Genomic DNA, 23,796 nt, shown 5'->3' on the forward strand with positions numbered 1-23,796 from the left:
TTCTCATTCTTTGTACCGTCTTGTACATTTCAACCCCTGAATCAGTCAGTTCCCTTTCCTTCCCCTCAGAGGCTACTCCAAAATTCTTTCATTCTCCTCAAGAATTTAATCTTTCTAGGGAAAAATAATTAAAAAATAAATAGGGGTTCTTAAGAATGAATTTCCTTTCTAAAAACCTTTGTGTGACTGTGCCTATCCTTCTAACTCCTGCTCTCTTAACTCCTTTCTATTCCTTCCTGTTCCCTATTAGCTATGCTCTGCATCCTATGTCTTCTAGTGTCCTTGACCTTATTTTAACAATTATATTTCCTATGTCTTTAGCATCTTCACTAGTCAATTCCTTTAGTTTATGCACACATACATTTGTGCTAAGTCTGTGTACACCCTAAACTTCCTGTAACTTTCTTCTGAGTCCTTTCAAAACACACAAATACGATGTTTAAAAATCTGGCAATTATCTCTTTCTCATCTTTTTTTCTCAGAGGACTCTAATCTCCATTTCTTTTTCCACTGGCCTATCTCTTAACTAAAAGAGTATTCATGTGACTTCCCATTTTGTTTCCCAAGCCCGCTCCTTGATTTCAATTTTCATATTGAAATGGACATCTCCTCTGGACCATTATGTAGTCATCTCAACTCAATATGCCCCAAACAGCCCATGATTTGTCTGAATTTTCATGTGTTCCTTGCTTTGTGCATACACAGTATCTTATATGTTCATTTATTCAACAAATATTGATTATACTATGTCTCAGGCACTGGGAATAAAAGGTAGATTTTCTGCCCTAACAGAACTTAAGTTCTAGTGGGTAATAATAGCTATTATTTAAGTTCATAATATTAATCAATAATTTATCTATATTGTCTGATTTTTACAATAATCTATGAGGCATACTTTCTATTGCTTTTCTCATTTTGCAGATGACGTAACTTGCCCAAGGTTATATGAAAATGAAGCAAGAATACAAACCTAGGAAGTCTGACTTGGAGCCCATACTCTTCCTTTTTGTCAGGATGTCCCAGCATTGACACTGTTGTTTTTGGGCTGGACAATTCTTTGTACTGGAGTTTGTCCTATGCATTGTAGGATATTTAGCAGCATTCTTGGCTTGTACCCCACCTCCTCTCTAATTGTGACAACCAAAACTGTCCCCATAGGGGTTGTCAGATACTCCTGGGAGTACAACATTGCTCTGTGTTATACTAGGATCCAGTGCTTCTCTTATACTATTGGTTGATTTATATCTTAAAGTATCTCCTCCCTTGAGGATCAAAGATCAAGTCTTTCTCTTCTTAGCACTTAGCTACATGTATGTATGCATTTATTCCTCTTTTCCTTAATAAAGTTAATATAAATTTAGCAAATGCTTACTGAGCCACCTATATTGTACAGGCATGCTGGAGATAAATAACAAAGGCAGACATCACTATAAATTATTTTAAAGATCAGAACTTTTATTTTCACTGTTGTATTTTTTAGTGCTTTTTGTAGATCCTTTACTGTGCCACTATTATGTATAAGACTTGCCAAGTGAATGAATATGCTTAAGTACAACTCAGTAATCCTCCTAGAATTACAATGAAAATACTTTCACCAACTTGATGTCACTGGGCCATGGAGTTAAATTTCTCTGGTGCAGATTTGTGATTGTCTATTTTTGGTGGACACTCTGTAGCTTGTTTTTAATAAAAGGAAGTATTATATTACTTTGTCAGCTATGTTTGTATTTCACCTCTAATTTCTTGCCATTTTTTTTGGTCAGTAACTGTTGAACAGGAGGCGATTCAGTTGTCTTTACTATGGGTTGCTAGCCTATTTGACCATTAAAGAGGTTCTGGACTGGAGGAGAACAGGCTGTTACTTTAATTGGAAATCAAAACAGTATCCTAAGAAGTAGAACTGTAAGGTCAATCTTGTTACTAGGTTACACTGTCAATGATTTTAAAATATGTCTTTAGTTTTAAATACATCTTCACCAACTCTGATTTTTGTATTTGAAATATTTGAAGACAAAGAGGGAGCTCTTTCTGAACAGAAAACAATCATGACCCTAGGAATTCGTAGATTTCTTGCTCTTATTGTAAATTCATTTCTTGAATCTTAGAATTACACATAATCCTCAAATAACTAGATTTGTAAAATTAAAATGACATTGTTGAGCATAATCATAAAGGTTATTTTTATCAACTGAATGAACTTAGTATCCCAGAGGTTTTTCATCCTTTTTTCTGATTAACACATGATAAGTGATGTTCACTTGTTTAGCATTTTGACAGGGAGACTGAGATAAAACCCTGACATGTTGCAGGAAATAAAGCTACTATAATAATGAGTTACAAATACAAATAATATAGAATACAGAAAATAGTTACTTAATGTTTGATTCAGCACAGATAAGCATAGCTAAGATAGGCTTGTTGATCATGGTCAGTTTCTATTAATGCTAGTTGTAACTCTGTCCAGGTTATTTATTTAACAAATTGGGAGTACCAAGGAATGAAAGTGACCTAATTATAGAGTGATTTTGAATATACTACAATTTATGTAAAAGCAAACAATTTGTTGACTTCCATTGTTTTTTGGTTGCAAATTACTGGTAATAATTAACCTCTCAACTGATACTGACAAGGTATACTACCAATTCCTGGAGACAATTAGAAGTTATTGAAAATACGTGGGTTTTTTCCATCTGCATTCAAAAACTCCTGTATCCTAGTCTTCAGTTTAAAAACCCTTACAAAATGATTCAGGAAATTAGTCAAATGGGCCAGTCTAGTAGCTTGGGAAAAAAAAACCCAACAATATACAGAAATTTAGAATAGAGATACTGCATACCAGGGTTTAGACCACAGACCTTGTCCAAAAGAGAATCAGCAGAGTCAGGATAGGCCGCATATGGGAGTGCGCGGGGTGAGGAGAACTACAAGGAGTTCCTATTAATCAGCGCTTGAAGCATCCCACCTAGATTTGCTTATGTGAACCTGTGAGTTCCCCTCTCGGTTTTAGTTGAATTTTTGTACTATTTGTAAACAACCAGAAGATTCCTAACTGGTGTATTGGCCCAGAAGAGATTAGCTAGGTGTTGTGAGTCAAATATAATAGGGGTGTCCTTGGTATTGACTCCTTTAGAAATAAGGCTAGAATAGTGGTGGTCCAGAATCCTAAAGATTCTGAGGCAATGCCTCAGGAATCATAGGATGTGGGGGAGTGGGAAGAGGGGAGTAACTAGGAGAGGGAAACTTAGACTCTGGGTTCCCCATTCATCCAGTTTTAAGTAAAGAAACTTATTTTCATTTTTTCTGTTTTACATAATTTCTAGATAATTAGTTTGAGGAAGAGTTCTGTTTTTTTTAGATGAGTTTTGAAATACTGGGATAGACCTTCTAGAGGCACTTTTGCAGTTCTGGCATGGGAAAACGTATCTTCAAAATAACTATGAGCATGTGGCAGAGAACATAATCAGGACTCAGATATTTCCTACCTACAAGATTACTAACATCAAGGCAAGGCAATTATTACTCCATATAATAGGTGAGAAAGGGGTTAAATAATTCTAAATTCACACTGCTCAGGATTAGACAACATTAGAACATGCTTTTCCCCCTAGATTATTATAAGGTAACTTTAATTTTCAAATATTAGAAACTTATCATTTCTTATATTCTTTTGGGTCTGAATTTAAAGGCTAGAGAAAAACAAACAACATTGGAGGTTAGCAAGACTTAATCAAGTAGGCGCTGAGTTGGGTGATTATGTCTTAAAGTAAGATTCCCTAAGTACATATTAGTCTGCTTTATGTAGTGATGACTTATGGTATAGGGATTCGTGGGTCTCAGGAAAAGAACCTTCATTTCGTTGCATATTGTATAAGGACTAACATATTTTAGAATTTTAAAAATTCTTTTTAAAACTAGTCATTTGTTATGATCCAGGAAAAGACTGATCTGTTGCCATATTTAAATAACATGATAAACAAGAGTCTCCTGAAGAATTTAGGTTTTCAGGAAAATCTCAGTAAAGACCACTGCCCAAAATGATATGTATATTAAGGAAGTCACACTATCACATTTTTATTTATAGAGAATTGAATTTCTTAATTCTTTATTATTTATACATAGTACCTTTTTGTTACACAGTGATATTTGATTGTTTTATGCATTTTTTGGTTTCAAGATGACTCAAGGAGAACTACATCTAGTGCTGTAACTGAAACTGGCCCTCCTGCAATGCCAAGGTTACCTTCCTGCTGTCCTCAGCACTCGCCATGTGGAGGGTCATCACAGAATCACCACGCATTAGGACATCCGCACACAAGTTGCTTTCAGCAGCATGGTCACCATTTTCAACATCACCACCACCACCATCATACACCCCATCCAGCTGTCCCAGTTTCTCCCTCCTTTAGTGATCCCACTTGTCCTGTGGAAAGACCACAAATACAAGCACCTTGTGGAGCAAATACTAGTTCTGGTACCAGCTATCATGACCAGGTATGTGGAATTTGATGATCTTTTTCTTAATTAAAATTCTAGTTCCTTCAGGAACTAAATAAGTCATTAGTATTATTTAGTTATCCTTATTTAGTTTATCCCTGCAATTGTGGCCAATTTAATAGTTCGTGTGTGTGTTTTTTTTTTAATTAAATCATTAGGATTTTCTGATGACCTTGTGTTATTATAACTAATTGAGGGGGCCAGAGATGTGGAAAACCAGAAGTGATACTTTATCTAAAAATCATAATTTTTTTATTCTGGAATTGTTTTTGATATTTTTAGTTAAAGACAGTTAAATCTAATCTTCGGGATTTTATTTCAAATACAGTGTCACAACTACAGTGTCAACCTAATTCATGAAATAATGGGAAGTTCTCCCAGTTTTTCCCTACTCCCTTCTACTCTGGAGCTGTAATCTCCACTCATCTGGAAATAAATAGCTTTCTCTGATGTAGGTAGACCTGTGACACTGTTTTGTAGGAGGAGATGAGATTTTTAGTTTATGAGGAATTGAAATCAGCAAAAATTATAATTAAGTAAATTGATATTAGTGAATGCTTGAAATGTAAAATAATAGTGTTCAGTAGTGGTGATTACATAGAATAAATTAAGTCAGGTTTTGTACACTATTTTAACTTTTATTGGGTCATCACTTTGTATAATCATGATACAAACCTGGGGGTGTTTCATATTTTAAAAACAAAACATATTTTTTAAGGTAAAACTAATTGACATAGATGCTAGAGAAAAAGTGCTAGAGCAAAGTCAAAAAGAAAATTCAAAACAAAATTAATAAAAAGTAAAAGTGGTATTCCCTTAAAAAATTAGCTATTATTATTTAGGAAATTTTTTTTAAATATTTATTTATGCATACAAGAACTGGGGTACAGGCCAGAGGTGTGGGAGGTGAGATGATTCACCAGAGATGAGTGGGGAGCAGAACAGGCAGAAAGATGGAAATGCACTCCTGAGGGGAGCAGCGGGCGAATCAGGAGAGATCAGCATGCTGTGCCATGTGGGTTGCTCCCTGGCCAGCGGATTGAACTCCTGCTGCAGAGGCTGCAGATTGCTTCATAGTGCAGTGCTTAACCCCTTGCACCGCCAGGGTGGCCCTCAAGAGGAGATTTGAAAGGGGAAATTTAAAAGGCTTTAGTAGACTATATGATTAAGGAGATTCAGATGTGTTTTGGTTCTGCTAATAGTGTGTTAACATCTATTACATTGCCTAAAGCTGTTCTATCTCTTGGGAATAAAAAAATGTTAAGAAAAACCTTTCAGTAGGTCAAATGAAAGAGCCCGCTTAAAATTTCCTTTCACTGGAAATATCTTTCATATTCTACCAGTTTCTCCCACATTCATTCCCAAAGTGTGGACCTTTTATTCATGGAATGTTGAACTGAAAAATACACTTGATTTACAAAATCTGTTGTGTCTGTAACAGGTTCTTTCAAGCTGAGTGAGTTAATTATAGGTAGTATCTCTACTACAGTTCTGTTCAGTGTGAAATAAGTGCAACCTGTTTACCTATCTCTAATTAGAGGTATTTAGACTGCACACAAAATTTGAGGAAAATCGGCAGGGTCAGGTATTATTAGTGGTGGTAATGGGTGTGAGAGAACAGAGTGAGGTTTTTTCAAACGTAAGAATAGTATGAGGGCCTCCCTTGGTGGAGCAGGCGGTTGAGCGCTGTGCTTTGAAGCTGTCTGCAGCCTCTGTAGAGTAGGTTCAATCCCGGCCGGCCTGCCGGTGAGTGTCCCACATGGTGCGGCGGACCCTCCTGTCTCGCCCGCTGCTCCCCTCAGCAGTGTGTTTCGTCAGTCTGCCTGTTCTGTTCCCCGCTCTGTCCCTGGTGAGTCCTCTCACCCTCCCGCACATCTGGCTTGTACCCCGGTTCTCGTATAAATAAATAAATTAAATTAATTAAATAAATAAATCTTAAAAAAAAAAGATTCTGAATAGGCAGAGGAAAATTGGGGAGGATTAGGCCTGTTGACAGAATGGTTTAATCAAATGACTGTAGCCGTTACTGCTCCTTTGGATGTACCTTTCCCATTTAGAAGGATAGTTTATTTAGTTTTATGTATTGCCTGTAATGTATGGAAAGTAATGTTATTCCATTTCTGTACCCATCTTGTTTACCTCGTCCTTCGAGAATAAAAGTTGAATGAACTTTTGGAATTCTGAGGAAGAGGGCTCTCTTCGTTGTTTTACCCCTTTTCACTTTGTTCTTCACTTTTAACTTTACCTTGGTTCCTTCCTTTCTTAACTCCCTCTTTGGGAATTTTCTTAATTTTCTTTTTTTTTCCTTAATTTTAATCAGTGACTGGTGAAGAAGAGTATCATAGGATGTTGACATGCCAGTATGTTTGCCAAACTTTAGCCAGAATCGGAAAATAGAGGATTTGAATCATAAATTCACAGTCTCACAGTGTTATTTTTAAACCTCATTTATCCAAGTTGAGGACATAATTGTATTTGCCAACTGCAAAGAAAGGCCTGACTTTACTTGATTGTAGACACATAAAATCGAAGAAAGGAACTCTCCTTTTTCACCTTCATACAGCTGTTCTTGTACCATTGATTCCCTGCCCTTTTAGCATCCAGAATTCCTTTTGCTTCTAATATCTTCTGAGCCTGAAGCCCATTAGATATATAAAGACTACTAATTTCCTCTGGCACTGCCGGGTGACTTCTGCTTTTAATAAATGTTTTATACCAGCTTTCTTTTATTTCTAACCTCTCAACTTCTCATATCAAACAATTCCTATATATAGTTTCATATATAACAGCAGCTATTTTCCTTAATCATGTTTAAAAAATGACAGCTATTCTGAACACTAAGCAAAGGCTGGTTTTTAAATTATGTAAGGGTACATAAAAGCAATTCTGTTTCTGTATCCTGCTGTACAGAAGTTAGTCTTTTAGTCAGGATTTTTCAAAAATGCTTTTGTGTTGAGAAGAGATGGAATCTAGACTTTTTCATTTATTTTCCAACTTAGTGATGGACCTTGCCTAAAATCATATTCCTAATAAGTGAAACCAGTGGCTTAATTATTTTTTCCTTTGCAAGTGAAAAAGGTTCAGAAATAACATATGGTTTTGCCTGACTAATCTTACAACCCTTTGTTGTTTTGGATAGTGTTTGAAGTATTAGAATTTCAATTGGATACTTGCTATAACAGCTTAGAAATTCGGGACAGATAAGTTTTTACCTAGAACCTTATTGTTTTCAGTGGTATAATGATGTTTTCCAAAGGAGTCCCAAATTACTAATGACTTTAGGGTAAAGGAGAATATGGAAGTGTGATTTCAAAGATACCTTCTCTCTGAGACTTAAATAATAGAAGAGAAACAGTCCTTTAAATAATGTTAATTAACTTTAGTTCACCTTGTACTATAAGCTTATAATTTTCAAAAATTCATTTTAGATTTTAAGTATATAATCACTATAATTTTCACAGTCCAAGCTAGACAATATTTTCTGGGTGTTCAATAGTTCTTGACACTAAAAATGTCATTTTCAAATTTTTTTAATCCAAAGAGTCTGTTTTTCTAGATTGTATTAGGTATACTTTTATAATATAACATGAAGCATTGTTTTGCCTAAACTTTATAAGAAAGTTAAAATATAGTTTCTCTCTTTATACAGCAGGCGTTGCCTGTAGACCTGAGCAACAGTGGGATCAGAAGTCATGGAAGTGGTGGTTTTCATGGAGCATCTGCATTTGACCCTTGCTGCCCTGTTTCTTCTTCCCGAGCTGCAATCTTTAGCCATCAGACTGCTGCTGCTGCCCCAAGTCAGCCATTATCGATAGATGGTTATGGAACAAGCATGGTTGCGCAGCCCCCACCCCAGCCCCCTCCACAAGCCTCACTTTCCTCATGTCGACATTATATGCCACCTCCTTGTAAGTATAAATTTACTTAGAGGTATATAAATGAAGCTCTGTATACTCCTCCATGAAATAATCCTCATTCATAAATTTTTAATATTTCCTTGGCTCTAGCATGGGGTGTATTTTTCCCATTTCATTCCCCCTTCAGTTCATATCGCCAAAACAGTTTTCTAAGGTAAAAAGGGTAGATTTTTTAATGGGTTAGGAAAATTAAAAAAAAACCATGTTTTGCCTATTTTACAAAATTGAAAACTTTGACACCCTAGATTCCTATAAAAGGAAGTTTTAAAGGAAATTAGATTTATCCTTTAAAGTAACAAGAATTCGAAAGTTGAGTAATTGTTAAATCGTAGGCTAATAAGCAAATGGAAAGCTACTTTGATTTAAAAAAAATTCATGCCAGGAGTAAACCAGGAAGTTAGATAGGAAATTTACTTTTGTTTTAATTACATGCAAGGGATAATTTCAATTGTGTATCTCCTTAGATTTCATCTTCCACTCTTATGTTTTTTTAAAGTCTGGGTTCCGCAAATACAGCTGGAGACAACTCAGAATTTGTACAGTGAAATCTCTGTACCCCTTACCTTGTTAGTCAATTTAAAATTCAAAATGTAAGTTTGAAAACAGATTTTTGCAAAGCACATTTTGTGTATGAACATATATAAAGGCTCTTTTCTAATAGCTATTGATAGTCATTTTTAATTGACCATCTTTTACTACAAGTTCATAATGTGTGGCTTTCTGCCCGTTTTTACATGAATTCATTCCTTTATTGAATTTTTAAAATAATAAAGAATAAATAGTAAAAAAATGTTTGAAACTTAAACTTGTTTGACTTTTATTATAAAAGTTACCTCTTAAGTTCAAACTGCAGAATGAACTAAAATGAGAATTTAAAACTCCTGTCTCCCCCATGTTGCTATTCTGAATACTTTAAGGTAGCAATTGCTTATAGTTTATTTTTTTATTTTAATTTTTTTAAAGATTTATTTTATTTATTTATGCATATGAGGACTTGGATTTAGGCCAAAGGTACGTGGTTGAGAGGATTCCCCAGAGACAAGAGTGGGGAGCAGAACAGGCTCTACTGAAATACACTGCTGAGGGGAGCAGTGGGCAAGATTAGAGAGGTCTGCTGCGCCATGTGGCTTAGCTCCCTAGATGGGGATGAACTCATGCTGCAGTGGTGAGACTGGTAGCTTGATAGCATTGAGACTTCAGCTCCTGTGCCACCAGGGAGGCCCTGCTTACAGTTTATTATAAAATCTTTCAGAAATTTTTTTTATACATCCAACAGAAGTACATATGCCTCTCCTTAAATAGACAGATGGGATCATAGCAAATATATTTGCTTCTTTTTGATTTTTCAACTTTTTTTTCTCCAAAATTTAAATTATACAATTTAGACCTTTTCCATATTAGCACATTAAGTCAGCCCTCTGTTGATGGTCGTTTATTTTATTTTTTTTTTAAGATTTATTTATGCATACATACAAGAACTGGGGTACAGGCTAGAGGTGCGGGGGTGAGTGGATTCACCAGAGACAGAGTGGGGAATAGAACAGGCAGATTGACTGAAATACACTGCTGAGGGGAGCAGCGGGCGAGTCAGGAGAGGTCTGCTGAGCCATGTGGGTAGCTCCCTGGCTGGGGATTGAACTCCTGCTGCAGTGGCTGTGGACAGCTTCATAGGCTGCATCTTAACCCCACCAGGGAGGCCTCTGTTGATGGTTGTTTAAATGATCATATTTGATTGAGTCTATTGGATAATGTCCTAGGAGTAAGTTTGTAGCATCAAGAGTAACATGATCTACTTTTAGGAAACAATATCAAGAACTTTATTTTTCACTGGCAAGAACATGTAAATTATAGAAGAGAGGGAAGTGATAAGTGGAATGTAGAATATACCCCTTTTCTACAGCGGTTAACAGTCTGTGTTGTTTTGACAAACAGTGAATTATAATGATAGCTGAAGTTCTCACCACACACATAAAAAAGGTAACTGTGTGAGGTGATGGATGTTAGTTAACCTGATTGTAGTTGTCATTTCACAAAATATACTTATATCATATTACCACAATGTACATTTTAAGTATATAGAATTTTTTGTAAAATAAACCTAAATCAAACTGAAAAAAATTAGAGTGAAGTTAAACTTAAGTGAATGTAACTTAAGTGATTATAAACTTAAATGTAAACTTAAGTGATGTAAAATTAAATTTTTTAAATATTTGTTAATTCTTGCATAGTAATTATAGAAATAGAAAACTGTGAAGTAAAACTGGAAAAATTGCTTTAAATTTGAGAAAGGATAGTGAACAATGATAAAACAGTGATTGCTTATTTTTTTTTAAAGATTTATTTATGTATACAAGAGCTTTACTAAAGCTTTACAAGAGCATACATACAGCTTTAATTCATTTACAGCTTCAGCATTGTACTACAGCAATGTATCAAATTTTTAAAGAAAACATCATTGATAAAACCTGGAAGCAACCCAAATGTTACAATAAACACCTGTGTACAGGCCAGAGATGCAGGGGGGTGAGAGGATTCACCAGAGACAGAGTAGGGAGCAGAACAGGCAGGCTGACTGAAATACACTGCTGAGGGGAGCAGTGGTTGAGACTGGAGAGGTCTGCTTTGCCATGTGGATTGCTCCCTTGCCGGCTGGGGATAGAACTCGTGCTGCAGAGGCTGTGGATTGCTTCATAGTGCAGTGCTTAACCCCTTGCGCCACCAGGGAGGCCCATAGTGACTGCTTATGACCAAGAAGTACTAAGCTTTGTGACTTCGTAGAATAAATTATTGATCTGAAAATACAACTTTTAATAAATTGGATTAAAAAATCATGGGCCTCCCTTGTGGCGCAAGGGGTTAAGACTCAGCACTACGAAGCTATCAGCAGCCACTGCAACTGAGAAAAAAGTGAACAATGTTAAGAATAGGAATAGGGATGAAAAAGTGGCCAATAAATACAAGCTTTTTCTCTGATTAGCATTTAAAATAATTAGTAATAGTGTGGGGGTATTCAGGCACTCTTATGTACTTTTTTTTTTTTTAAGAATGGATGATTGAACTTTATTTTTTTTTAATTTAAATTTTATTTTTATATTCCCCATACAATTACAACCCCCTTATTTTTACCCCAAGCCCTCCTTTCCCTACCCCCACCCCCCAACCACTATAGAGTGTCTCTTATTCATAGTTATTTGTTGATTTTGATATTTTCTTTCTTATAGTTATTCTTTTTCCTGGTCCCTTATTTAAGTTTTCTAGATTCCTGCTATGAGTGAGACCATCCAGTATTTTTCTTTTTCTTTCTGGCTTATTTCGCTGAGCATGATCCCTTCCAGCGCCATCCATGTTGCTGCAAATTGCATGTGTTTATCTTTTTTGAATGCTGAGTAATATTCCATGGTGTATATGTACCACATCTTCTTGATCCAGTCATCTATTTTTGGGCATTTGGGTTGTTTCCAAAGCTTAGCTATTGTAAACAGTGCTGCTATAAACATAGGGGTGCAGGTGTTCTTTGGAATTGATGTTTCTATGTCCTTTGGGTAAATACCTAGGAGTGGAATTGCTGGATCATGTGGAAGCTCTATGTTTAGTAGGTCCAGAAATCTCCACACAGCTCTCCATAGTGGTTGGACCAGTTTGCACTCCCACCAACAGTGCAGGAGAGTTCCTTTTTCTCCACACCCTCGCCAACATTTGTTGTTGCTAGTTTTTTTTAATATGTGCCATTCTCACTGGTGTAAGATGGTATCTCATTGTAGTTTTGATTTGCATTTCCCTGATTACAAGTGATGTTGAACATTTTTTCATATGTCTGTTGGCCATTTGCATTTCCTCTTCAGAGAAATTTCTTTTTAGCTCTTCTGCCCATTTTTTGACTGGATTATTTTCTTTGTTTTTGTTGAGTCTCATCAGCTCTTTGTAGATTTTTGTGATTAGTCCTTTATCATTAGTGTTGTGTGCAAAAATGTTCTCCCAGTCAGTGGGGTTTCTCTTTGTTTTTGTTATTGTCTCTTATGTACTTTTTGATAGACATGAGTTACAACTTTTTGATGGGTATTTTTTCAAATGGTATCTGAATTTAAATTCTCTCAATCTTCAAACTACGTATAGAAATTTTCTTACAAAAACTGTCTCAGTAATGTGTGTGTGTGTGTGTGTGTAAACATGCACACATGTGTACACACATGTACTTTCACATATGAAGGAGTTAGCACAAGAGGGAGCCTATATACAGGTGTTTATTGTAACATTTGGGTTGCTTCCAGTTTTTATCAACGATGTTTTCTTTAAAAATGTGATACATTGCTGTAGTACAGTGCTGAAGCTGTAAATGAATTAAAGCTACATATATTGACATGAGAAGACATCTAAGACTTCAAAGAAGGAAGCAGGTTTTAAAGCAGAATTGAGGAGCCTTAAGCACTGATAAATATTTATAAAAATTCAGTATATGCTAATTTATATTTGTAAAATATTTGTTTTGTGAAATACAAAAGGCATGTTTAATAGCAACTTCATGAGACCTATGTTTTTCTTACAGATGCTTCTTTGACACGACCACTTCATCATCAAGCCTCTGCCTGCCCACATTCTCATGGAAACCCTCCTCCTCAGACTCAACCTCCACCTCAAGTGGATTATGTTATTCCTCATCCTGTACATGCTTTCCATTCTCAAATATCTTCTCATGCAACATCTCACCCTGTGGCACCCCCACCTCCAACTCATTTAGCCAGTACAGCTGCACCAATCCCTCAGCATCTTCCTCCTACACACCAGCCAATTTCACACCATATTCCAGCCACAGCACCTCCAGCACAGAGATTGCATCCTCATGAAGTGATGCAGAGGATGGAAGTTCAAAGGAGGAGGATGATGCAGCATCCAACGTATGTTTCATGTTTTTAAAAAGATAAACATTCCTTTTCATTCTGTTTCCGCTGCTCTTTACAACTATAAAATCTTTTGATGCAATGAATTATACTAGAACTACAGTTCAGTAGGAAATTGATTTTTTTCTTTACCTCCAGAATCTTCCTGTCTTATCCTGAGTTGTAGGTGCTGACAAGACAAGTTTGGATCAATTTAATGAAATCAAACCTCTTTTAGGATGACCCAGAGATATTTGTTTTTGCATACCAATCGCATTTGTTTATTTCTGCAGTATTCCTTAGTAAAGATTAATGTTAAAATTAATGATACTGAGGAACAAAAGATAGTTATAGAAGATTTTTTTTTAAAGATTTATTTATTTATGCATACAAGAACTGGCATACAGGTCAGAGGTGTGGGGGTTGAGAGGATTTACCAGAGACAGAGTAGGGAACAGAACAGGCAGATCAACTGAAGTACACTATTGAGGGGAGCAGTAGGCGAGTCATGAGAGGTCTGTTGCACCATGTGGGTTGCTCCCTGACCGGCCGGAGGTCGAACTCGTGCTTCAGACACTGTGGACAGCTTCATAGGTTGCATCTTAACCCCCTGCGCCACCAGGGAGGCCCCTAGTTACTAAGGGACCTAAGATTTAATTTGATGCATGTTACTAACCAGAGGGAAGAAGAATATTAATAGAATTTTCTTTTTTTATTGTATTTATTGAGGTCGTGATTTATAACACTGTCTATATTTAAGAGGTATAGGTTCATACCTCTACAAATATATATTCTCACATACCACCGTAGCACCAGTAATCTTCCACCATAGTTCATTGAGCCCCTTCCCCCATTAGCAGAATTTTCAACAACTAGAATTGAAACAAAAGAGTCCATAGCTTAGTTTAGTAATAAATTTAAATATTAAAATATTGTACTTGCTAAACATATGGAAAGACTGTAATTGAACTTATTGTTTTCTTTTGAAAATTAAGGCTCTGATTGGCAGCAAGTTGTTGGACAATTACTGCTTATTGTTGTAATGTTTTATAGGAAAACAGCTACATTTGTTCATTCATGTATGAATTCTTTCACACTACAAAGCTTGTTATATAGTTGCAACAGAGACCATATGACCTATAGAGCGAAAAAATATTTACTATTTGGCCCTTTATGATTATGTTTGCAAAATTCTTGATCTGATTAATGATTTAGAGCTGTGTAATTTCTTCCTTTACTTATATAAAGTTATGTCCATAATTTCTATTGTCATTCTAATGTAGTAACTCTTTGTATATACAGACAGTTTCCAATTTAACATTCAGATCTTCTAGTATTTAGAAAATTACTGGTTCTAAATCATTAAGGTTTAATATGGAATATCTGCAAATGTGTTAGAAGCTAATAGAAAATATGAATTAAACTATAAAAATGAATCCTTGGAATTTTTTTTTCTAGTGCTAGTTGTTTAGAACTTTATGACTATTTGCTTTTGTAAATTTGATTCACTTTAGGAATAAAAAATATAAACTGGATGCAGAATAATGTGAATGGAGCTAATACCAGTTTCCCATATGTATTTATGAGTACTGTATGAATTGCATGTATTGAAAACAAACACAAAGTTAAAAATTTTTTCTCTTAAAAATTTTATCCATTAAAATGGATATGTAACAATATAAAAGTGAAGCAAAAAAATAGGTTACATTTTTCTGTCTTACATGTTTATAAAAAATAATGTAGGTGTACCTGTAGCATTTTTCTGAGATATTTCATTAAAACTATTATTTCCATTCAGTTCCTGTTATTCTACTTAAAATATCTGATGTAAAGAAGGCATACAAGATAATGTTAAAACTAACTTTTTTCTTTTAGTGACATATGAATTAGAGGCATTATATTTAATGACCAGTGAGAATTTGCAGGGTTATTATTTCTTGATTTATTATTATTAAATAATTGTACATAACATTTTTAAAATTTATTGTTGCAGAATATTTTTCATGACTAATCTGTAGATGTTTATAATAGTAATACTAGGCTGTTCTTTCTACATTAAGAAATAACCAATTATTCAATTATTTCCAGTGGTCTTTTTGTGTTCTGTGTTTCCAGGCGGGCACATGAACGCCCCCCACCCCATCCACATAGGATGCACCCAAACTATGGTCATGGGCATCATATTCATGTGCCTCAGACTATGTCCTCACATCCTCGACAGGCTCCGGAGAGATCTGCCTGGTCAGTATCTAGTTTATTTCAAAACTATCCTCAGCAGCTATGGTAAAACCTTTGGAAGAGAAGCTTTGCAGTGGAATGACATATGAGTGATGTGGAGAACTGACTTCCAGCATAGTTGTGAGGCACTATCTCCGGGCTAATTTATAATAATAATTAAAATTCTTTCCTGGAGAGGAATATTAAAATCAAAATGAAAATTCTTTCCTAGAGAGGAAAGAATAGGAGCTTGAATTCTGGGGTAGGAAACTATCTCAAACAAGAATTGATCTTTTTGTTTTTCTTATTTTTCAGGGGTATCTACCATCAAAGTTAATTCCCTAAATGGCCCCTACTTTTCAGTTTATCTTTCCCGTACTTTGTACCCAATTGCCACTCCTAACCTCTGCTGTTGATAAAAGAAATCCAGGCTGCATCCTCATAGGCTTAGCTTTACTAGAGAATTGGAGGCAGAATTGCATTAATTTTCTTTCTGAAATTATTGTCTGTAGGTTGTCATTGAGATTTTGATCCACAATGACTTTTGAGGCAAAACGTAAAATAGAGAATAAATAAATGAAGATTTGATAATTACCAATTTACTTCTCTCTTTCCCCTCCTTTTTTTCACCCTTGTGGAGTATTTGCTCTTCTAATTTTCTGATACCAACAACCTAGAGATACTATCTACCAAGCAAAAGCCCCTGGAGCATTTGCAGCATTCTTATAAACCAAAAAAGTAAACTCTACTTTGTATGCTTCTCAGGTGGAATCAGACTTTTCGATTGGAAGTAACCATAGGAACCATTCATAATATTTCCTTCCTTTTTAAATGTGAAACAGTAAAAAAACCTTGTTCTTCATGGTCATAAAATGAGTTTTTGAGATTTAATTTCTGAAATGAATTTTATATTAGTTAAACCTTTTGAAGTAAATCATCTTTTTCTCAGCTATGTAAGTTAAAAAATCTTTAGATCACTTTTAGAAATTTTGACATACCCACCCATTGTTGAAAATAGAGACATTTTAAGGACAACTAAAAGTTAAACTTTTTCATCCTTTGTTAGGGAACTGGGAATTGAAGCTGGAGTGACTGCAGCTACTTACACACCTGGTGCATTGCACCCCCACTTGGCCCATTACCATGCACCTCCTCGACTTCATCACTTGCAATTAGGAGCGCTTCCTTTAATGGTAAAATAGAAAAATTTCAAAATTCTGACATATTCTTCTAAAAGTATTCTTTTCTAAATTAAATATTTTGTTAGAAATGTTTTCAATGCTGATAATCTTTTTTTTTTTTAATAATAAATTTTATTGTTATATTCCCCATACAATTGCAGCCCCCCCATTCTGACCCCAATCCCTCCCTCCCGCCCCCACCCCTAAAAGTGTCTCTGGTTCATAGTTTTTGTTGATTTTGATTTTCACTTTCTTATAGTTATTCATTTTCCTGGTCCCTTATTTAAGTTTTCTAGATTCCTGCTATGAGTGAGACCATCCGGTATTTTTCTTTTTCTTTTGGCTTATTTCGCTGAGCATGATCCCTTCCAGCGCCATCCATGTTGCTGCAAATTGCATGTGTTTATCTTTTTTGAATGCTGAGTAATATTCCATGGTATATATGTACCACATCTTCTTGATCCAGTCATCTATTTTTGGGCATTTGGGCTGTTTCCAAAGCTTAGCTATTGTAAACAGTGCTGCTATAAACATAGGGGTGCAGTGTTCTTTGGAATGATGTTTCTATGTCCTTTGGGTAAATACCTAGGAGTGGAATTGCTGGATCATATGGAAGCTCTATGTTTAGTAGGTCCAGAAATCTCCACACAGCTCTCCACAGTGGTTGGACCAGTTTGCACTCCCACCAACAGTGCAGAAGAGTTCCTTTTTCTCCACACCCTCGCCAGCATTTGTTGTTGCTAGTTTTTTAATATGTGCCATTCTCACTGGTGTAAGATGGTATCTCATGGTAGTTTTGATTTGCATTTCCCTGATGACAAGTGATGTTGAACATTTTTTCATATGCCTGTTGGCCATTTGCATTTCCTCTTCAGAGAAGTTTCTTTTTAGCTCTTCTGCCCATTTTTTGACTGGATTATTTTCTTTGTTGTTGTTGAGTCTCATCAGCTCTTTGCAGATTTTTGTGATCAGTCCTTTATCATTAGTGTTGGGTGCAAAAATGTTCTCCCAGTTGTGGGGTTTCTCTTTGTTTTTGTTATTGTCTCTTTTGCTGTGCAGAAGCTCTTTAATTTGATGTAGTCCCAGCTGTTTATCTTTGCCTTCACTATCACTGATTTGGGTGATGTGTCTGTAAAGATGTCTTGATGTGCAAATCACGTAGTGTTTCGCCTATATTTCCTTCTATATATTTTATGGTTTCAGGTCTTATGTCTAGTTCCTTAATCCATTTTGAGTTGATTTTTGTGTATGGTGTGAGGTAGTGGTCAAACTTCATTCTTTTGCATGTAGCGACCCAGTTTTCCCAGCACCATTTAATGAACAAACTTTCTTTGCTCCAATGCATAGTCTTTGCTCCTTTGTCAAAGATTAGTTGACCATAAATCTGTGGGTTTATTTCTGGATTTTCTATTCGATTCCATTGGTCTGTATGTCTGTTCTTGTTCCAATACCATGCAGTTTTGATGATTATGGCTTTGTAGTATAGTTTGAAGTCTGGGAGTGTGATGCCTCCATTCCCTTCTTTTTTTTCAGGAGAGCTTTGGCTATTCGGGTTTTTTTGTGATTCCATATGAATTTCATCAATAATTGTTCTATTTTTGAAGAATGACATTGAAATTTTGATTGGAATAGCATTGAATCTGTATATGCTTTTGGAAGGATGGCCATTTTAATAATGTTTATTCTTCCAATCCATGAGCAGGGATGTCTTTCCATTTCTTTGGTCTTCTTCTATTTCTTTTAACAGTGTTTTATAGTTTTCTTTGTATAGGTCCTTTACCTCTTTGTTAGATTTATTCCCAAATATTTGATTTTTTTGTTTCAATAACAAAGGGATGGTTTTTTTGATTTCTTCTTCTTCAGATTATTGTTTGTGTATAGGAAGGCTACTGACTTTTGCGTGTTGATTTTGTATCCTGCCACTTTACTGAACTGATTGATGAGTTGAATTAGTTTTTCTGTGGAGTTTTTGGGGCTCTCTATGTATAATATCATATCATCTGCAAATAGTGATAGTTTGACTTCTTCTTTTCCTATTTGGATTCCTTGGATGTCTTTCTCTTGTCTTATTGCTCTGGCTAGGACTTCCAGTATTATATTGAAAAGCAGTGGTGAGAGTGGACATCCTTGTCTTGTTCCAGATCTTAATGGAATTGCTTTCAGCTTTTCACCATTGAGAATGATACTGGCTGTTGGCTTGTCATAGATGGCCTTTATGATGTTGAGGTATGTTCCTTGTATCCCAAGAATATCAAGGGCTTTTATCATGAATGGGTGTTGCACTTTGTCGAAAGCTTTCTCGGCATCTATTGATATTATCATATGGTTTTTATATTTCTTTTTGTTGATGTGTTGGATAACGTTGATTGATTTTCGGATGTTAAACCATCCTTGTGTCCCTGGAATGAATCCTACTTGGTCGTGGTGAATTATCTTATGATACATTGTTGGATTCTGATAGCTAAATTTTATGAGGATTTTTGCATCAGTGTTCATTAGGGAGATTGGCCTGTAGTTTTCCTTTTTTGTGTTGTCCTTGTTCGGTTTTGGTATTAGTGTAATATTGGCTTCATAGAACGTGTTTGGTATTGTCCCTTCCTTCTCAATTTTTTGGAAGAGTTTGTGAAGGATAGGCACTAATTCGTCTCTGAATGTTTGGTAGAATTCATTTGTAAATCCATCAGGTCCTGGGCTTTTGTTTTTGGGGAGGTTTTTGATTACCATTTCAATTTCGCTGCTTGTAATTGGTCTGTTTAGGTGTTGTATTTCTTCTTTATCTAGCTTTGGGTGATTGTAGAGTTGTAGGAATTTGTCCATCTCCTCTAGATTGTTAAACTTGTTTCCATATAACTGTTCATAGTAGTTACTGATTATTCTTTTGATTTCTGCTGTGTCCGTTGTGATTTCTCCTCTTTCATTGATGATCCTGTTTATTTGTGCTTTCTCCTTTTTTTCCTTTGTGAGCCTGGCTAGGGGTTTGTCTATTTTATTGATTTTTTCAAAGAACCAGCTCTTGGTTTCATTGATCTTTTGGATTGTTTTTTTAGTTTCAATTTCATTTATTTCTGCTTTGGTTTTTACTATTTCTTTTTTCTACTGGTTTTGGGGTTTTTTTGTTGTTATTTTTCTAGATCTTTGAGCTTCGAGATTAGGTTGTTTCTTTGAGTTCTTCCTTGTTTCTTGATGTGAGCTTCTATTGCTATATATTTTCCTCTTATTACTGCTTTTGCTGCATCCCATACATTTAGGATATTGGTGTCCTCCTTGTCGTTCAATTCAAAAAAATTTTTAATTTCTTCTTTGATCTCCTCATTAGTCCAGTGGTCTTCCAGTAGTGTGGTTTTTAATCTCCATGAGGTAGGAAAGTTCCTTGCCTTCTTTTTATGGTTTATTTCTAGTTTGATGCCTTCATGGTCAGAAAAGATGGTTGATATGATTTCAATCTTGGTGTATCTGTTGATGTTTGTCTTGTGCCCCAGTATGTGATCGATCCTGGAGAATGATCCATGTCAATGCTGATAATCTTGATCCACTGTCACTAGGACACATAGTTTAGTTTATTTTGCCATAAGTGGTAATAGGTTTGCTTTGATGCAGTCATACTTTATTTTCTGACCTGCAGAAGGACTATACTAAATCTTTATCTGATTTGAACAGATTTATACCAATTTGAATTCTAAAGAACAAGTTTAGTAAACATTTGAGTTTGCTATTCATCATACATGTTAAAACAGTGATATAGAGAAGGAAATAATTATGTCTTGTTGGGGTTAGAGGCACTACAAGGGTTTTCGAGATGTTTTGTTGTACATGCAACTTCTAAACAGCCATTGGAATTGTGAATAGTGCTCTTATATAGAGAACAAACAGTGCAAGCACAAGGAACTCCAAGCAATTTAATGTTTCTAGAGCTTATGGGTGAGGGTCAATCAGTAACAAAGAATAAAGCTGCCTTACCAAGAAACTGGGGCTCAGGAAACATTGAAGGGGAATGTCCTGTCATATTTGTGTGATTTAATCACATTGTAGTCAGAAAGACCACTTCCTTGGTAGTGTGGAAAATAGGTCATGGTAGAAGGAAGGAAACTAGTTAGAGCAATATAGTAGAAGAGATAAAAATTGATAAATACCTGAATAGAGGCAGTGGCATAAAAATAATGAGACATATTTGAATAAAATTTAGGATGACTCCCAGATAGCTATCTTGGGTTATTAGGTGTGTAGTGTTGCAGTTCACTAAGTTGGAGCAATGAGTTAAGGGTTTAAGAGAAAGGGTCAGGTGAGTTAGGTTTTGAACATGATTAATTTGAAAAGCTGAGCATCAAGGTGAAATGTCTAGACGTCCAAACCGTAAACTGATACTGAGTTAAAGCTATGTAGAGATCTGAAATAAAAACAGCCAGTAGGATATTAGTGGTCTGTCAACATATATATCGTATTATATAAACCCATAGAAGAAGATTAAATTTTTAGGAAAATGTGTAGAATGACAAAAGATTAGGAAAAAATACATAGCGTGATAATATGCTAGGTGACAATACTGTATTTAAAAAAAAGGATTTTGAAAACTGACTAGAAAAGTTGAGAAGCAAAGTTAGAATAATGTTAAATACTATGGTCAGTAGTGTCTCACCAGAAAAAAAAAAGTTTGAAAAATGTTGAATGAATTTGGCATTGGAGTTTATGGTGGCTTTTGTCAGAGTGATTTTATTAATGGGGAATGATGACAGGGTGCTGCTCAGATGACAGCATGGAAGGTGAAAATGTGAACATTGATATAGACTACTTGGAAAAGTGGAAAATATGATTGACAATTATTCCAGCATAAAAGAAACAACTTAGATTTGGAGGAACTTGAAAGGTATTTTTAGATTTAAGACAGAATGCCATTAGAGAGGACTTGTTTGAAGATACAGAAGAGAAAGGTCGCTAGTGTTAATTAAGGATGATTGGGGGTGGGGAAACTGGCAAAGAAGGGAGCAAGTGATAGTTTAACTTTTTTTTTTTTTAAAGATTTATTTTTATACAAGAACCGGGGTACAGGCCAGATGTGCAGGAGGGTGAGAGGATTCACCAGAGACGGAGCGAGAACAGAACAGGCAGACTGACCGAAATACACTGCTGAGGGGGCAGCGGGCGAGACAGGAGAGGTCTGCTGTGCCATGTGGGTATCTCCCTGGCTGGCTGGGAATTGAACCTGTGCTGTAGAGGCTGTGAACAGCTTCATAGCGCTGCGCTCAACCTCTGCACCACCGGGAAGACCCTGGAGTTTAACTTTGAGTAGGAGAAAGAGGAAGCTCATCTGTTAAATCTAGAAGAGGGAGATTAGAGAAGTTTAACAGCAGAGTAAGTGCAGTTAGATAATTTGGAAGACAAGATAATTTGGAAAAAGTTCCTTCTGATTTTTCACTTTTCTTGGAGATGTGTAAGAGGTTGGGTTATCTACTGTGAGCTGGACAGTACTGAACGTGATTATAAGTTAAGTTGCAGATATTAAGTACCCTATTTGAAGGTTAAAAGATATTGCTTATTTAAATGCTACTATGAACATTAATCATGGATTTGATATTTTTAACATAGGATTCTTTGTGCAAAATAAATCAAGTAGGAGAAACCTGTTATCTCATGAAACAATTATTGAATGTCTCCTGAATATATCTTAATATTATTTGAGATTATGTTATTTAAAGATTTTTATTTATTTATGCATACAGAGCTGGGGTAGAGGCCAGAGGTGCAGGAGGGTGAGATGTTTCATTAGAGATAGAGTGGGGAGCAGAACAGGCGTCTGCCTGTCCCACTGCTGAGGGGAGCAGTGGGCGAGACAGAAAAGGTCTGCTGAGCCAGTGGGTTAGCTCCCTGGCCAGGGATTGAACTCGTGCTGCAGTGGCTGTGGATAGCTTCATAGTACTGAGACTTAACCCCTGGTGCCACCAGGGAGGCTCCTGAGATTATGTTTTTATAGGAACCTAGCCTTGTTACAGAATGCTAATTAGTTGGACTAGGTATACATACTGAGTTGAATTTTATGAGTAACCAAATGAATAGAATTATCTTAAATTATTCAATGTACAGTAAAACTCAAGCCTATTCTTAATTGATACAGTTTGTCTTATTTATTGAAATAGGTTCCTGACATGGCAGGCTATCCTCATATCCGTTATATTTCATCGGGATTGGATGGAACATCATTCAGAGGTCCTTTCAGGGGCAATTTTGAGGTATGTAATAAAATTAATGAAGATACTCATCACAGTGTCTTTAATGCAGAAAGTGTATTTATGTATTTTTAGTATTCACAGTTGTATAGGATTGCTGCAGTGGCTGTGGGTAAGAAGACAGTAAATTGTGTAAATTTCTTTTTTTTTTTTAAAGATTTATTTATGCAAACAAGAGCTGGGTGCAGGCAGGGGCCAGGGTGTGAGAGGATTCACCAGAGACTGAGTGGGGAGCAGAATAAGCAGACTGAGGAAATACACTGCTGAGGGGAGTAGGAGGCAAGACAGAAGAGGTCTGCTGTGCCATGTGGGTCAGCTCCCTGGCCTGGGATTGAACTGGTGCTGCAGTGGCTGCCTGTAGCGTCATAGAGCTGTATCTTAACCCCTTGCACCACCAGGGAGGCCCTTAATTTCTGATATTACTTCTGAGGGGTTATTACAGGAAGATTTCTAAGCAATATTAGTTCTTGGGTCAAAAGTTACCTAAGCATTTAGGAAAGAATAATTGCAAATATATAACATAAATAAATGTGGATTGTTATAAGTCATGAATATTTTTTTAAAAAAGTTTTGTTCCTGGGTCTCCCTGGTGGCGTAGCGGTTGAGTGCTGGGTTGCGAAGCGGCCCTCAACCTCTGCAGCGCCGGTTCGATACCCGGCTGCTCCCCGGCCACCGGAGGAGGGTCCCACATGGTGCGCAGACCTCTCCTGCCGCCCGCTGCTCCCCTCAGCAGTGTACTTCGGTCCTTCTGCCTACTCTGCTGCCCGCTCTGGCTCTGGTGAATTCTCTCACCCTAACGTGCTTCTGACTGTACCCAGTGCTTGTATAAATAAATAAACAAATCTTAAAAAAAAAAAGTTTTGTTCCTTCCTATCAATTTGAAATTTGGAGTCAG

At 36.1% G+C, this 23,796-nt stretch overlaps 1 protein-coding gene across 9 annotated transcripts in view; it reads left to right on the forward strand.

Annotated features, from left to right (window-relative positions):
- RNF111 (ring finger protein 111) overlaps positions 1-23,796 on the forward strand; it is an 84,102-nt gene that overhangs the window by 55,348 nt on the left and 4,958 nt on the right. For 7 of the 9 annotated variants that reach the window (XM_037502584.2, XM_037502583.2, XM_054701901.1 and 4 more), the window contains 6 exons: positions 4,175-4,491; positions 8,144-8,402; positions 12,955-13,303; positions 15,374-15,526; positions 16,569-16,695; positions 22,812-22,904. In XM_037502584.2, the coding sequence (XP_037358481.1) occupies positions 4,175-4,491; positions 8,144-8,402; positions 12,955-13,303; positions 15,374-15,526; positions 16,569-16,695; positions 22,812-22,904 (1,298 nt within the window). The remainder of the gene's footprint in view (positions 1-4,174; positions 4,492-8,143; positions 8,403-12,954; positions 13,304-15,373; positions 15,527-16,568; positions 16,696-22,811; positions 22,905-23,796) is intronic. The other 2 variants (XM_037502581.2, XM_037502582.2) reach the window with 1 other exon arrangement.

This window comes from Talpa occidentalis, unplaced genomic scaffold, assembly GCF_014898055.3.
Source record: "Talpa occidentalis isolate TD23 unplaced genomic scaffold, MPIMG_talOcc4v2.1 talOcc4.11, whole genome shotgun sequence".
NCBI lineage: Eukaryota > Metazoa > Chordata > Mammalia > Eulipotyphla > Talpidae > Talpa > Talpa occidentalis.